Source organism: Carassius gibelio, chromosome A21 (assembly GCF_023724105.1).
Source record: "Carassius gibelio isolate Cgi1373 ecotype wild population from Czech Republic chromosome A21, carGib1.2-hapl.c, whole genome shotgun sequence".
NCBI classification, from domain to species: domain Eukaryota; kingdom Metazoa; phylum Chordata; class Actinopteri; order Cypriniformes; family Cyprinidae; genus Carassius; species Carassius gibelio.
Genome location: NC_068391.1, coordinates 8450781 through 8465692, shown reverse-complemented (window position 1 = coordinate 8465692; position 14912 = coordinate 8450781). Strand labels below are relative to the sequence as shown.

The window sequence follows — 14912 nt, the reverse complement described above, 5'->3', positions numbered from 1 at the left end:
TCATGGATGAAAACACACACACAGACACACACACACACAAAACATAACTGTACACCGACGCCCCTATAGTTTCATAAAAGTTCATTTGGCTTATGGGAACAGAAATAACCAAAAAGGGCAGTCAGCATAATCTTACAGCAGATTCAGCCAATCTTTTGAGATCTCTGACAGTTGCTGTAGAAGGTGATTTTCCCTGACTGACACTATACCATGACACTTTAACCTCAATTTAGCCTGTTCTCTACTGGTTTATTCTAGATGAAAATATCTGAGGGCTGAGGAGACTGTCCAGATATGTTCTCAGATTAGGTCTATGTAGAGTTTCAAACTATATACCATATAATTTATACCATACCATTACCATGTAAAATAAAATAAAATATCAAATACATTATCTGCTTCTCATGGTCAGTTCATTTATTGAAATGTCTGATCATTTTAAAATTGTGATTTCCAGGACTGAAATGCAATAAAAGTGAATGTAGTTGCTAAGGTTTTGTATGCTCATAAGGCATAGAATGTTTTGAATCTGAAATGGTTGAAAATCAGAAAAATCAAAGAACTTAAGAGGTTATGGAAACCTGGGTGCTCACATAAGAAACAGTTAAAATATCTGCAAACCTTAAAAGAATAGTTTACCCAAAAATGTACATCTCCTGAGCATTTGCTCAACCATAGGTCATCCACGATGTGGATGAGTTTGCTTTTTCATCAGAACAGTTCCAGAGAAATTTAGCTTTACATCACTTATTCACCAATGGATCCTTTGCAGTGAATGGGTGCCATCACAATGAGAGTCCACACAGCTGATGAAAACATTCACAGTAATCCATAAATAATCCACACAACTCCAGTCCATCAGTTAAAGACTTAATTGTGATGTGAAAAGCTGTGTGTCTATCCATATTATTGATTTATTTATTACTTTTATAAATGTGGATAAATCTCTAGTGGAAAAGTCATCTGAATCTGGAGAGAAATATATACAGATCAAGCAACTGATTTTGACATTGGTGGATAGTTTTTTTTTCACTGAAGGAAGGGTTATGGATAATGGACTTGTATTTTAGCCAGAAGCTACAATTTAAAGTTAAAACACCTTAATGATGGACTTGTTTCTTTCACAATTGTTCATACACAACTGCTGATTGTTGAACTGGAGTTGTGTGGATTATTACGATGTTTTCTATCAGCTGTCTGGACTCTTATTCTGATAGCACCCATTTACTCCATTTGTGAGCAAGTGATGGAATGCTAAATTTATTCAGATAAAAAAACAAACTCAGTATATCAGTAGATTTCAGTCAATTAGATTTTTTTTTTATTTGAACTATTGCTTCAAAAAGAAGGTATGAATATCAAACTATGAAATACATAGGCATAAACTGCTATAACATCTCCAGTAAGCTTAAAGCAAAATATGTTCCCTTTTGTATTGCAATTCCATTTGCTGAAAGGTCAGCTGAGCTAGTAATTGCACATTTATTACACACCTCATGACTTACACATTAACTGCAGCAGGCTTGAGAGAGAAAGAGACACTAGGTCAGCATCTCAGTGAAGTGTCAAGATGTTTGGCCCATCCTGTTTGCAAGATTTAAATGCATTTTATGGATTTATGTTTTTAATGACTTCCAATTAGTTACAAGTCTCTTAAAATAATACATGAGGTTTAATTGTCCTATTCAGAATTGTTAACCAATAACTAGCATTTTTCGATTTGTATAGAAGTCATGGTGGTTTGAACAGATGCCTTCTTCTGTTGGATGCAAAAGATGAGATGGATTGGTTGAATGAGTAATAAGCATCCAACAGTTCATGAGAAGAGTCAAATGTTTCCATAAGATTGCACTGTATTCAGTGTACCATTGCTTCTCTGTGTAATACAGTGGGTCGACAGTTGCATGCTAAACATGTCAACAAAAGATAAGGCACAAGACAAATCTCTGGTAACCATGAGACAGACAGATCTGAGAGGTAAACTGTTCCTCAACGTGTGTGCCATCAGAGAAAACATGCCAGGAAGAGTACACAAAGTCCTCCTTTTGTCACCTGAGCACGGCTGTTTATTCAGAAGCCCATCCCCTTGTTTGAGTTTCGAGGATGTGGAATGTAGTTGCTAACATCTCTTTCCCATATTCAGTCTATGTTTGGTAACAGTTTCTGGGCCGGGGGCCAAATGTTTGCCTTTTATGGTTCTGTAAAAAAGCAAATGTAAGATTCTGGCATGTCAGGAGGATTGTAAAGCTCTCAAGATATTGGATGGGCCAGGCTTTGAGAATCGACTCAGATTCACTGATTCGGGCTGATCTGAAGACAGTTTTTACATATTAAGATATGTAATCAAATTAAGACGCATATGTTATACTATTTATAATTTATTAGTGACTAAAAATTAAACTAAACCACAAAATGTCTACTACTAAGTGTCTTTTACCTAAGGATGTTTTGTAAGTGTAATGTAAGTAAAATGTAAGTGAGCAGTTACTGCCCCCTTGTGTATTGTATTTGTCATTGCAGGAAACATGTCACTGTCATTAATCGTTTAAAAGTATGTACATAATACATAGTCAACATACTGTATATAGCCTAAGCTATGCACTCTAATAAAAGTCTGTAAAATAGTGCTCAATGTACTGGGTTAATATGAAATGATTGTCTGAATTGAATTTTTACAGGTGTCTACTGTATAAGGGTTAAAGCAAACTTAACAGATAATGTCTGTTATAATTAAACGAACATTTTTGTGCTACTTTTTTATTAGTAGTTTTATATTTCGTTTCTTTAGCTTTCCTATTATTTCCGTTTTAATTTGAGTGATTTTAGTAGCCTACTTCGACTTGTTATCAATGCAACATTTCTAATTCTAATCATTCTAATACGTTTTAAAGTTTTACATTTTCATCTAATACTTACATAAGATTTATTTAAATTACCGATTTTTTTTTAAAAGGTTTTAGTTTTAGTTAATAAGAACACCGCTACACATCTGTAATTGTCTTCTATTCACCATTTAGAAAAACGTATTTTTAAATTATATTAAAAATAAATTATAGTTTTTTGCAGATTGATCAACAAGGATGTTTGGTAGCGTTTACTTTGGCTGTGTTTCGAAACCTAGTGAGATATCTACATAGACAGCAAATTTGAGCGTCATGGGCGCGTGCGGCACTTTAGGCCATCCATAAGTCGAAACGCGCCCAAAACTGCTGTAGTAGGCAGCTAGCTAGTGACACACAGCCCTGAGGTCAGTGCCAGTATCACATGTATCCCTTCTCGGCGCATGAGAAACAGATATCAAATACGCACTGCCGAAGTGCTGCGTGTCGAACAACTTTGATTGCCAACGTTGATTTCTCTGACTTCATTTCGTCCCATTTTCGTTTGAAGATACTATTTATTTTGTTAACATTAGTTGAAATAAAATGACTGAGCAATCGGCCCTGCTTCTGCGAAAACAGCTAGCAGGTAGGTGGCTAACGTAACTGTTAGCGTGAGCAGTGCGACATTATGTTATTATTTTATCTATACCATCTGTACTAACAAAATTACATAGTGTGTAACGAAAAGCAGTGTGTCAGTGTTTGTGTAAGAGCTTATGGGCTTCGTATTTCCACTTGTAGAGTAAAAAGGTCAGAAGGATTTGCTAGCATGCTAGTGCCTAATAAGTTGGTGAGGTGTAAACATTTTGATCATAAAGCTTAAACCTTTCATACATGTATATAAAAATAAGATAAATTTTCAAGATTATTTTAGTTTTCTGTTCATAGTATCAGTTGACACGTGTATGCAGTAGACAAATTAGGAAATATAAATGAAGAAACTAATTTTTTTTGCCTTATTTGATACAATTACATGCATTCGTACACAACGAGCTTCGCTCTTTACACATCTTTATTCCTCTATCGTTTTAAATTCTTCAAGTAATCACAGTATTATTAATGTATATTATGAAAACAGAGATTTTGCAAGGTAAAACTTATTAGTTAATTAGTGTTCTTAAAATGCAACTTAAGCTCCAATTAGCTGAAAATGTAATCTAATATTCAGTTTTGCCAGAAACGAATTATAACTTACAAATATGTCTTAATTTTTTTCTTCCTCAGCATGTATATACCTTACCAACTTATATATATATATATATATATATATATATATATATATATATATATAATGTAATTAATTTAATATAGATTTAAATAATGTGTCTGTTTTACATCTTACAGAGCTCAACAAAAACCCAGTGGAAGGTTTTTCTGCTGGTCTGATTGATGATGATGATATCTATCAGTGGGAGGTTGTCGTGATCGGCCCTCAGGACACATTGTTGTAAGTAACCAATCCTGTTACCAGCCATGTGGTGTTTGGGTTTAGCTGTAAGATTGGCCGGTTGACTAATCTAGTCTTCTGAAAGCTCAGATCACTTCTAACCAAACCGTTTACTCACTTTTTTTTTTTTTACAGCGAAGGTGGATTTTTTAAGGCACATCTCATTTTCCCTCATGATTACCCACTTCGGCCTCCCAAGATGAAGTTTATTACAGAGATTTGGCATCCTAATGGTGAGTGCATGTCGGTGAAATCATTGTCCCCTATAGCGGCTGCCACTGATATTATTCATCATCTCTAACCAGTTGCGAAGAACGGAGATGTTTGCATTTCCATCCTACATGAGCCGGGAGAGGACAAATTTGGCTATGAGAAACCTGAGGAGCGTTGGCTGCCCATCCACACTGTAGAGACCATCATGATTAGCGTGATCTCCATGTTAGCTGATCCAAATGGTGACTCGCCAGCCAATGTGGACGCTGCTGTAAGTTTACTGATTTGTGATGATATATTGAATCACGTTTTATAATAAAAGTCACCATGATATCTAAATGAACATGATGTTTTTGGGATATGATCAGAAGAAATTCAGCCTTTCAAAAATGTTGGCACCTCAAAAATACATTACTATAACACATTATTATTGTAAACATGGTTGCATCATTAATGGCAAGTATTGAATGATTTTAAATAGAAGCATTACCATTTAAGCATCCACATCCTGGATGAAAATTAAAATTAATCAAAAAGTTATGACCGTCATAGATCCAATTCCTGATTTATAAAATCAAGTCAAAACATGCATTTTTTTTCTAATTCCACTCCAAAATGTCAGTTTATTTCAATGAAATACCAATTCATGTTTTTGTCCTTCTGAAGCAATGACTGAAACTCATTTGTGTCTGTCTTGCAGAAAGAATGGCGAGACGATCCCAACGGTGAGTTCAAGAGGAAAGTTGCCCGCTCTGTGAGGAAGAGCCAAGAAATGGCATTTGACTAGATGCTCCATCACTGTTACATTTGTTCAGTACATATCAGTTCCCATCTCCATATCTTGAAGTCAATTTCAGGATTTATTTTGGCATTGATTTTAAAACCCATGACAAGCTCATATCAATTTAATAGGTTTAATCATGTGTTGAATTACATTTATGAGTGGCAAAGCTTCATCGCGTAAACTGAATTCTAACCAGCCCCCTGGATAAATTACAAACTTAATAGGCGATCACATATATTTTAGTCACCAGTTATTTGGTTTTGCACCATTTAGGGATATAAAAGTCACCGTAAAATATTATATATAAATATTTTTTATCTGAATGTGTGAGTTCTAGCACGTTTCGTTAATTTCAATTACCCTCCACCTTTCAGTGTGTCTGAATTATTTATTATCTTAATTAGGGTGAAATGTACTGCATGACATGTTGTGTTTTGATTCGCTTTTTTTTATCTGCCACTGAGCCATCAATTTTGAACCGTCTTTTATGCAATTTTGGCGTGTTTTGTGCGTTTATGGTACTAGTAGAGGCTGATGGTCAGATTTCTCTTCTCACTGACAGCCCTATTCCCTTAAAAAACAAAACAAAACAATACCGCAGATGTCTCTCAAAGGGCCATCTCTTTCTCTGCTGCCTTAAGCTGTTCTCCTATTGGAAAGGAAAATTGTATTCAGTGATGTCAAGTCCGTCTCAACGTCTAGTCGGTTTTTGAGCTGGAATCCTCTTTTGGACAAACCAAAAAGTTAGATATTTGCATGAGAGAAAGAGAATATTTTTTTGTATAAATGGTAAGCTCAAAAGCTGTATTTTTTTGTGTATGTAAATATGATGTACTGTACCATAGCTCTATCAGTCATTTGTTTGTGATGCCCCCCCCCCCTCACATGTAGTTTTGTAACCTCATTTATGACTGTATCCTGTTCACTCTTCTGTTCCCTTAAGGTCCTATCATTTAATTGCTCATTAAAATGTAGCATTTGTCTTACATATCTAGGGTTTGTCCTTATGTTTCATTCTCTTTTAGTCTTGCCTCTGTCCTGTTTTTGATGTCTTGTCAGTCATGTAAATTGCAATTACCTCAGTATCTTCTAAAGGTGCATACGATTCTTGACAACACATCTTTTAGGATCTTGTGTGAGAGAAGTTTGTTTGGTGTTGCGTAGTACTAATGCAAATGTAATTTAAATGTTTAAAAGACTTAAGCAATAAGTTGTGCATTTTCAGTTGGTCTCGGTCACATTTTGATTGGATTCAGTGGAGTGTTACTGGTGTGAAACTCTTATTTTCTCCAGTTTGTGTGGTGCTTGGCAGTATTTTGGAGCAATGACAAAAATGTTACTTCTTTCTTCAGCAATCATTTATTCTATTTAATAAGTTCGTATAAATAAAACTATTATGAAATCATTGCACACTACGGTTATTGTGTTGTTATGAAACTATTGAATCTGAAAAATGATTTTGTCTTTTGAAATAAGGCTAAAATAAAATATAGGAAATTAGTTAAATAAGTTTAAAGGCATCGTCCATCCCAAAAAGAGAAACAGTTAATGCTGTTGCCACTTACCCTCAAGTTCTAAACCTATATTGAGTTTCTTCTGAACACAAAAGTTAATGGTAGCCATTGTCTTCCATGGTATTTTTTTTCCATACTATGGAAGTCGATGGTTACCATCAGCTGTTTGGTTACCAACATTTTGCGAAATATCTTCTTTGTGCTTAAGGGTGAGTAAATGATGACAGGATATTCATTTTAAATTTTCTTACGTCTTCATTCATTCACAACAGATGCGGTTTCTCTTCAATGGATTTTTATTTGACCGGCTCCTGTTGTATATGACAGGCCCGAAATCAAATATACTTGATATCACCAGTAAAAAATATCCAACAGAATCAGGGCAAACACGCTTGCATACACATAAAGATAAAAAACGGACATCAAAAAATCCATCCACGCAGAAATACCAAGAGATCCTAGGTGGTTTCTTACTGGCCAGGCGCAGATAGACTTTTGTTCATGAACTGCTTCTTCACAAAGCACACCCACCACTGTAGAAGAAACAGATATCGGAATGTTATGGAAAATTATCGAGTTCAATTTCATCACATTGAAGCCTTTCATATAAGACAATCATAATGGTTTGGTGAATCTCAAAAAATTGAAATATTCAAAAGTTATTTCAGTGTCTACAGGCAATGTGCTAAATTGTCATGAAAAAAATGTTAGAATGCAAAAAAAAAAATAATAATAATTGGAGCAATTCCAATAGGGTCCTCGCACTAAATATTTTCTCAATCAACAATTCAGTTTAAATTGTATTACAGTAAAAAAAAAGTGCTTATGTTTAATGAATATAATATCAAAATGCACAAGACACTAAAAAAGAAAAACAAACTAACAAAATTGAAACAAAACATGTTGTTTTTATGCAACTTTTTAGTCTGTATTAACAATCAAAGAAATTGAAAGGAAATGTATGCCTCGTCAAAAAAACATCCTAAAAACTAACCTTACACTTACATTTTATTTTTGCGTTTCAGTAACAAGACTTTAGAGAAAACTGTCACAGTGCCCATAAATTAAATAACTAGATAAAATAAAATGCCTATAAAAACCGTCTCCTGCTTTTGTCGATCACCTTGATTTGACTGCATATATTTCAATATGCCTCACCTTGCTTGGTTTGTCTGTCTGAGGGTCGAACACACGGTCACACAATCTCAGTCCCGTCTCCTGCCTGATTTGTTGCAGGTAAGCCCTCATCGTTTCTGTCCAGGAGAAAAACACGGTATCTAGATCTTTTCTGTAAGCATCACTTCTAATAAACTCATCATAAAGAAGGTCTTAGTGGATGTTTAAATCAACCAGACCCAGATAAGTTTTGACTTCATTGTGCCATACCTTCCTCCTGTTTGTTAGAGGGTTTAGAATACATGGCATTCAGAGGGAAGCCAGGTTCTCCAGGGATAGGAAAGTTGGTAATTCCCAGCGTGTACATCTCCTTCTCTCCTTGGCCTCTTGAACTGCACTATGAATCATTTATTAGACTGTTAATTAAGAAGCATTAACAATGAGGAAAATGAAAAAAACCTGATAAACGATTCAACACTTAACGTTTGAAATATACAATGAGCTTTTATTCTTCAAAAGTTACCTTCTGGAGCTTCTTAAGGCATTCAGAGATGTAAAGAGTGGTGTAAATCAAAGTCCGATCAGCCTCATTCTTTAAAAAACAAACAAACAAAAAAACACTTCAATACAAAATCTCAACAGTTAAGGTTAAATTACAACTGATTACATATGTATATAATGCATGTTAAGGCAAGCAAGTGCATTTTTCGGGCTCCTGCACAGCCAGCCCGCTGTACGGTCATCCGCCTTACCTTAATTTCATAGTTCTTGAAGAAAACATTGGCTTTGAAGTAGTAGATGGCCTCATCAATAATGTCTGTGTCTTTGGCTGAATATGGAAACATGAAGGAAGAGATGATTTGTCAAATACCCTTTACTAAAGATGACCATTTAAGGAACAACCAGACACAACTCTGATCTCACAGGAGAGTCTTACATCAAATGTTCTTACTTTCTTTAGCAGCAGGACCCTTAAACTGTGTTTTAAGGGGCAGTAATGCCATATTCCCCACCAGTTTGGTGTCTGCATCCATCAGGCTTGAGTGGTAAGCCTGAAGCGAGTAGAAAATTACAAAAGAGGCAAGAGCTATTTAGTAAGATTCCTTTCATATAGCAAATTTGTTTTAAAGGCGACCAATGTTTAACGAAATTCAGCGATCACTGAGCTTAATGTAAACAAGAAAATCCAGTTCTTCGCATGATGGACAGAAGCACAAATTCGGTTTCGGACAACATATTTCTAAAACCTACATGTACATCCTTGGCAATAATAATATTATATATAATGTGTATTTATAAAACGGTTACATTTGTAGAAAAATGGCCAGAGTAATATGATGTATGTTAGCTCTATGGCTAATAACGCTAAAATATCTAAAACGTGGCACAACAAACTGCCCAGAACGTAAACAATTGCGCCAATCGTTAAAATCGTTATGTTTAATGATTCCTTACCGGCATTTTGGTACAATGTATCAAAAATTTTACAGGCAAAAAAAAAATGAATGTCAGCGCTACGGTCCGCCGCTTCCGCTGTCCCTCCTAACCATAGACAGTAAAAGAAAAAGCTCCTAACACCGATACAGGAAGTTGAGGTAAAATATCCGGACATAACCACTGGGGGGCGCAGAAGGATAACAGTTCTCAGTTGTGCTCCCCCACCCACTCCCCGCAATTTATATATATATATATATATATATATATATATATATATAAAAACTTTTATTTTTTTTTGTTATGGCAGTCAAAATCTAAGCGCCTAAAAAGACAACGTAGGAAATACATTAGGTTTTAACAAGGATATAACCAAATATTCATGACTGGGGGCAAATATAACTGTCCACTATTGAACAATCTCATGATAACGATCAACTATTTCTCTCGTCTCTGTCAAAGTCTGTCTAAGACTTTTATGCAACTGGGTTATGACACAATTATTAACTGATAAAAAAAAAAAAAAAAAAAAAAAAAACGCCACATTTTCCATTTCCATGTTTTTACTGCAAAAATAAATACACACTTCTAAAAAATAAATTACATTTTATAAAACTCTGCAAAGACTGAGGCATAGCACAGGTTATGGTTGCATCCTTCAACTAATGATATTATGAAAGCGACACAAAATATAGTTTAAATAAATGTAACTCTTATTTAGTGGAAAACTATCTGTCTTTGAAGTATGATCTCTCCTCTCGCTCAAGAATCATCTCTGTCTTGAAAGAACTCATCAACATTGGTGTTACTGGGTTCCCCATCAATTTCCTGTAGGGGAAAAAAATAGAGCATTTTAATGTGCAAATTGCTAATTTTGTTGTAATCTAAAACTAGTTTAGTCTAAACAACTGTTAGTAATAAACAAGCTATATAAATATATCTTGGAATCAAACATCAGTTCATAGCAGATGGCAGTAACTTTATTCACAAACCCTGGGCTCTTTAAACTCCAGGTCTTCACCATACTGTATGGAGAAATCAATGTGCTGCAGGACGATGCTGATGCCCTCCTCATCCGTGCGGTCAAAAGGCACGAAACGAACCATACTGTAATCATCAATCTATAGAAAACAGTGCCATCGTAGTAATTAAACACAGAATGATAAAACAGGAGACAGCATTTTTGTAATTGTAACTTACCAAACCACATATTGCCTTGGTTAATTTCCTGAATTTCTTGCTTCTCAAAGCTACAGAGTTGTCCTCCATCATGGAGTACATGTCTGGGTCCAGATACCTAAAAATAAAACAAAACACACTGTCATGTCATCTAAATCAAGACAAAGTGAATTACAAGTGGATTGCATACATGAACATACTTCTCCATTTCCTTCTTAGCCTTTGGACTGAGTAGATCCATTTTGGTCATTATGTTGACTTGTGAGGTTTCTAGTGTCACCATAGCACTCAAAGCAGCCATAACTCCAGAGATAAACTAGAAAAAAAAGAAAAGATTTTACAAATTTAATCATTTGTTAATGGCCCTGGTCACGCTTGCCAAATCAGACTTAATTTCCATTCTATAACACTGTAATACATATATTTTATAATATATACATTTTATAAAATCATATATTTTAAATATTTTATCATTGCCGTTTGCCAAACATCACCTTGAAAGTCTCGACCATGAACTGTGAGTCAACCAGGAAGACTCCACACACACGAAACTCCCACTGCTGCAACTGCTCCACGAGCTGCTTCATTACAGGCAGATGCGTGTACAGCTCGATCTGACCTGCAGTCCAGAGGACACAATGCTCGGTATCGTTCCATGCCAATCCTCAACAGCACCATACATCTGGGACATCAGCTCTTACCAGGGCAATCAAACAGTATGTAGTCGTCCTCCACATGACCAAGACTCTCCTCCAGCCAGTCAAAGTTGTTAGCGAAGTACTCCATACAGAAGATCAGACCTCCGTTGGGGCCGAATCTCAGAGAGTCATCCTCCATAACATCATCTACCTGGATCAATTCTCGAATATCTGCGTAAGGTGAAAATTGTAACAGAACATATTAAATGTCTTAAAACATCTCTTGAGTTTTTTTTTTTTATTTTTTTTTTTTATATTTAGTGTGTCTATGTCTACAGTGAAATGTTGTGTTTTGTTTGTAACAACGTAGTGTGCAAGAAACTGTTACACAAATATTTCAGACATTGTCTGACAATAAAGTTTATATCTATATCTAGTTCTATATCTACCTTGGAATTGAGAGCAGTTGCAACCCTAGTTATGAAACACAAATTGTATGACTTTTTATTTATTTTATTTTTTTATATTTAATGTCAATATTTATTAGAAGACTTATTAACTTTAAATTATAATAAAAATCCAAATACATCACCTATCTATTTTCTAAATGCGTGACATCTTATTGTAGATGATTCAATGATTTTCTTTTTTGCCCTTATAATATTTAATTAAAAGGTAATTTATTATTTGACTATTTATCTCAAAAGTTAATATTAAGTTTATTATTAAAAATTAATAAATACCGAAATCATCTATTTTTTTATTATTGTTTTTTATTTATTTGACTTATTGTAAATAATTAAAACAATATAAATAATGACACCGTTAGTGACTACACATTACACTATACCAGTGAAATGCTTGAGAACCCTTGACTATATTTATTTCTCATGATCCTAAAAATCTTCTGATATAAACTGCTCAGAGTGTGTATCTGTTGATTCCGGACCTGCCATGACAGGATAGTTAAAATGCTCTGCAGCTGGATCCAGATTCACCACCTGTACAGATCGATTGAGGGCCTGACAGTGCTCTAACATTGTGGCACAGTAAGTGCTCTGAAAATACAGAGAACAACTCGAATTCAGTATATACATCGCTATAACCCATAGTAAGAATCGATATATTAATGGTTCAAGTATTATGCTTAGGCTAAAATAATTACAAGCAAAACAGACCAGACTGGTGTTTTATATTTAACTCTTCAGCATAGATATGCACACAAAAAAATAAAAAAAATAACTATTGGGTATCATTTATTATGTTAACGCAACTAAGTTAGTCCTCCTGGTACTGAATTACCTTTCCACTTCCGGCAGGACCCATCACCAGTTGCGCGTATCGAGGCATTGTAAATTCTCCAGCTCCAACAGCACTAGACAGTATGTAGTTTTAACTTATTTCACCAAATTTGCCTCAGCAATGTGTTCATCTTACAATATCTACAGCAGCCATGCTGTTTTTTTTTCTGTCACCAACGGAAGCCTGTAGAGGTCAAAACACTGGAATCGCGCTCAGTATCGGATGGCATTACAGGTCATTTAATATCGCTTGTAAATATTCTACAAGCCCCAGTTCAAGTAACGGTAACATTCCGGCATGAAAAAACACGTGAAATTCCTCGAAAGCAACGATAAAAGTCGTCTGTACCACAGAAAGTCGTTTTTGCCTTTAAGGTACGTTAAGTCCTTGAATATTTTACAACGGCTATGCAAATTACTTTGTGTTGTTGTTGCATAGATTATATTTCCTGTGATATAATATTTCCCTTGACAGGCCATCTGGTCTTAGTCATGTGCACGCTGGTAAGTTTGTTGTACTATCCTAAAATTATAAAATCTTGAATCACGTCTCTGCATTTCTACAGCACCTCTTTTGCATTTTTCCTGTTGTATACAACTGTAAATACAGTATGTACATCTGCAACAGCATGTACACTAAGTTTGTCTTTTTCCATATGGATACAGAAGTAAGATTAATATGTGTAAATTACTGAAACATTACACCTGTATAATTTGGACAGAGTAACCAGAGTCTCTGACCCAGTTGAGTGGGACCAAACAGGCATTCTAAAAACCCTCTTAAGACGAACGGCTGTCATATGTGTAGCTAACGATTTTCTGGGAACTATTACTTGTATTAATATTTCTCACGTAAACTGTAACTAAATATTCAGTGAATGGACTTAATTTTCCCCTTTTATCCAGGCAAAACAAACTCAGTATTTGGACATAAAATACAAAAACCTGCAACTGTTCAAGTGCCAGAACAAGATCGGGGCACTAAAACTATTCATATCCCTAAGACCATGGCTGCTGCTCCATTCTTACAGGTATTTCATGAAAATATATACTATCAGGAAAATGTGCGCAATGATTAGAGATTGCTTTAGAAAAGTTTTTAAAAAGAAACCTATATCTTTATTTGATTAAAATGAAAGTAAAACAGTAATGTGAAATATTACGATTGCCGTTTCAAAGAACAATTTTATCATATATATATATATATATATATATATAAAAAAAATTTGGCTGCTGAAAATTTAGCTTTGCCATTACTGGAACATTGCATTTTAAAATATATTCAAATATATATATTGCAATGAATTGATAAATATATCTGATATCTGGACTGGTTCAGCAGTCATTTAGAAACTTATGCCAAGTATCTCATAATTCAAATTCACTTTGTTTTCAGCACCCAGGCCTGACACCCGGACAGAAGCGTTTTCTGTATAATTTCGCAGAGGCCTACAGTAAAGAGCACATGCGGCAGCTAATATGTCAACACTATATGAATGTATTACACCGCTGTATCAGGACAGGTGAACCATCGCCTCTGAACTTATTTTGCCTGTATTAGCAAGATCTTTTATTACAAAGAAATTTATAATTTATTGTACTTCATATTTAGTTCCAGATGCGAATGTGCATCTGAACGTGAAGCTGCAGATGTCAACACGCACCCCACAAGTGAAGCACACGACAAACTCCCAAATTACATCTACGAGCAGGACAAAAGAAAGTGGAAAGAGATCTTCGACCTCAGAGAAAGTGAAGAAAACTACTTTACCTAAACTTGTCAATCATCAAAGGTAAGGAAATGTTGCCACCTGCGAAAATGTTGAAACACTGAAATAGAAATAGCTGTGATTCTAATACTTAACAACCACACAGAGTGTCTTCTGGATTTGCAAAGCCAAACACAATACATTCAAGAAAAAGAACTAAGACCAACACTGCAAAACACGCTTCTTCACGGGGTAGGTTTGCTGCTTTACAGCTTAAAAATAGTGTAATATAAAGGATTCTTTATGATCCTGATATTATGAAATCTTTACATTATTTAAAGAATTTAACTGTATTTAACATTATTTAAAACTGACCTATATTTCCAGAATCACGTCCATGGGAAGATGACTTTGAATGGGAGGCAACTGAAATGGATTCTTATCTTGCTGGACACATAAGTGGCCTGTCTTTTAATGAATCAGAAGACGATGATGAGTACTATCTATTCCTTACCTAACACATCAATCTGTTTTGTCATTTGTGAAAAATATCTAACAAGATCATTCTTAGTCTTAAAACATCTCCAAGATGATCCAGTTTTAAGTAAAAGGCTGTTCCAGACATTTTAAAATACTGATTTTAATAATGTGCATTCAGTGTTTTCTTAAAAAATAAAACAACAAAATGACACCGC

General features: G+C 34.9%; 4 protein-coding genes across 4 annotated transcripts; 2 read left to right on the top strand and 2 right to left on the bottom strand.

Annotated features, from left to right (window-relative positions):
* Window positions 1-3231: 3231 nt before the first annotated feature.
* On the top strand, window positions 3232-6314 carry LOC127941773 (ubiquitin-conjugating enzyme E2 G1). The gene is made up of 5 exons (XM_052537164.1): window positions 3232-3468; window positions 4227-4329; window positions 4465-4562; window positions 4635-4813; window positions 5243-6314. Exons 1-5 carry the CDS (start codon window positions 3426-3428, stop codon window positions 5327-5329), a joined length of 510 nt encoding a protein of 169 aa, XP_052393124.1. The 5' UTR covers window positions 3232-3425; the 3' UTR covers window positions 5330-6314.
* Window positions 6315-7118: 804 nt separating this feature from the next.
* Window positions 7119-9581, bottom strand: LOC127941772 (actin-related protein 2/3 complex subunit 3-B). The gene is made up of 7 exons (XM_052537163.1): window positions 9412-9581; window positions 8909-9008; window positions 8709-8785; window positions 8480-8548; window positions 8227-8353; window positions 7999-8093; window positions 7119-7373 (listed from the first exon to the last, which is right to left on the bottom strand). The coding sequence occupies exons 1-7, from the start codon at window positions 9415-9417 to the stop codon at window positions 7311-7313; spliced, it is 537 nt and encodes a 178-aa protein (XP_052393123.1). The 5' UTR covers window positions 9418-9581; the 3' UTR covers window positions 7119-7310.
* A 354-nt stretch (window positions 9582-9935) lies between these two features.
* Window positions 9936-12659, bottom strand: LOC127941769 (GPN-loop GTPase 3). The gene is made up of 8 exons (XM_052537160.1): window positions 12510-12659; window positions 12157-12265; window positions 11271-11438; window positions 11064-11188; window positions 10770-10885; window positions 10591-10687; window positions 10383-10511; window positions 9936-10218 (listed from the first exon to the last, which is right to left on the bottom strand). The coding sequence occupies exons 1-8, from the start codon at window positions 12555-12557 to the stop codon at window positions 10153-10155; spliced, it is 858 nt and encodes a 285-aa protein (XP_052393120.1). The 5' UTR covers window positions 12558-12659; the 3' UTR covers window positions 9936-10152.
* Window positions 12660-12733: 74 nt separating this feature from the next.
* Window positions 12734-14909, top strand: LOC127941770 (protein FAM216A-like). The gene is made up of 7 exons (XM_052537161.1): window positions 12734-12883; window positions 12984-13012; window positions 13415-13539; window positions 13905-14031; window positions 14121-14301; window positions 14384-14469; window positions 14605-14909. The coding sequence occupies exons 1-7, from the start codon at window positions 12807-12809 to the stop codon at window positions 14733-14735; spliced, it is 756 nt and encodes a 251-aa protein (XP_052393121.1). The 5' UTR covers window positions 12734-12806; the 3' UTR covers window positions 14736-14909.
* The last annotated feature ends 3 nt before the right edge of the window (window positions 14910-14912 follow it).

What these genes read in the sequence shown, in the direction of transcription:
- LOC127941773 (XM_052537164.1), top strand. Translation starts at nt 3,426, where the DNA reads ATGACTGAGCAATCGGCCCTGCTTCTGCGAAAACAGCTAGCAG. An exon ending in GGCCCTCAGGACACATTGTT is followed by an intron (nt 4,330 to 4,464) that starts GTAAGTAACCAA and finishes TTTTTTTTACAG; the next exon opens with CGAAGGTGGATTTTTTAAGG. An exon ending in CAGCCAATGTGGACGCTGCT is followed by an intron (nt 4,814 to 5,242) that starts GTAAGTTTACTG and finishes TCTGTCTTGCAG; the next exon opens with AAAGAATGGCGAGACGATCC.
- LOC127941772 (XM_052537163.1), bottom strand. An exon ending in TCAAGAACTATGAAATTAAG is followed by an intron (nt 8,549 to 8,708) that starts GTAAGGCGGATG and finishes TGTTTTTTAAAG; the next exon opens with AATGAGGCTGATCGGACTTT. An exon ending in CTCTAACAAACAGGAGGAAG is followed by an intron (nt 8,094 to 8,226) that starts GTATGGCACAAT and finishes TCTCCTGGACAG; the next exon opens with AAACGATGAGGGCTTACCTG.
- LOC127941769 (XM_052537160.1), bottom strand. Translation starts at nt 12,557, where the DNA reads ATGCCTCGATACGCGCAACTGGTGATGGGTCCTGCCGGAAGTGGAAAG. An exon ending in CCAAGGCAATATGTGGTTTG is followed by an intron (nt 10,512 to 10,590) that starts GTAAGTTACAAT and finishes TGTTTTCTATAG; the next exon opens with ATTGATGATTACAGTATGGT. An exon ending in TGGAGTTTAAAGAGCCCAGG is followed by an intron (nt 10,219 to 10,382) that starts GTTTGTGAATAA and finishes TTTCCCCTACAG; the next exon opens with GAAATTGATGGGGAACCCAG.
- LOC127941770 (XM_052537161.1), top strand. Translation starts at nt 12,807, where the DNA reads ATGAAAAAACACGTGAAATTCCTCGAAAGCAACGATAAAAGTCGTCTG. An exon ending in AAGTCGTTTTTGCCTTTAAG is followed by an intron (nt 12,884 to 12,983) that starts GTACGTTAAGTC and finishes TTCCCTTGACAG; the next exon opens with GCCATCTGGTCTTAGTCATG. An exon ending in AAAACACGCTTCTTCACGGG is followed by an intron (nt 14,470 to 14,604) that starts GTAGGTTTGCTG and finishes CTATATTTCCAG; the next exon opens with AATCACGTCCATGGGAAGAT.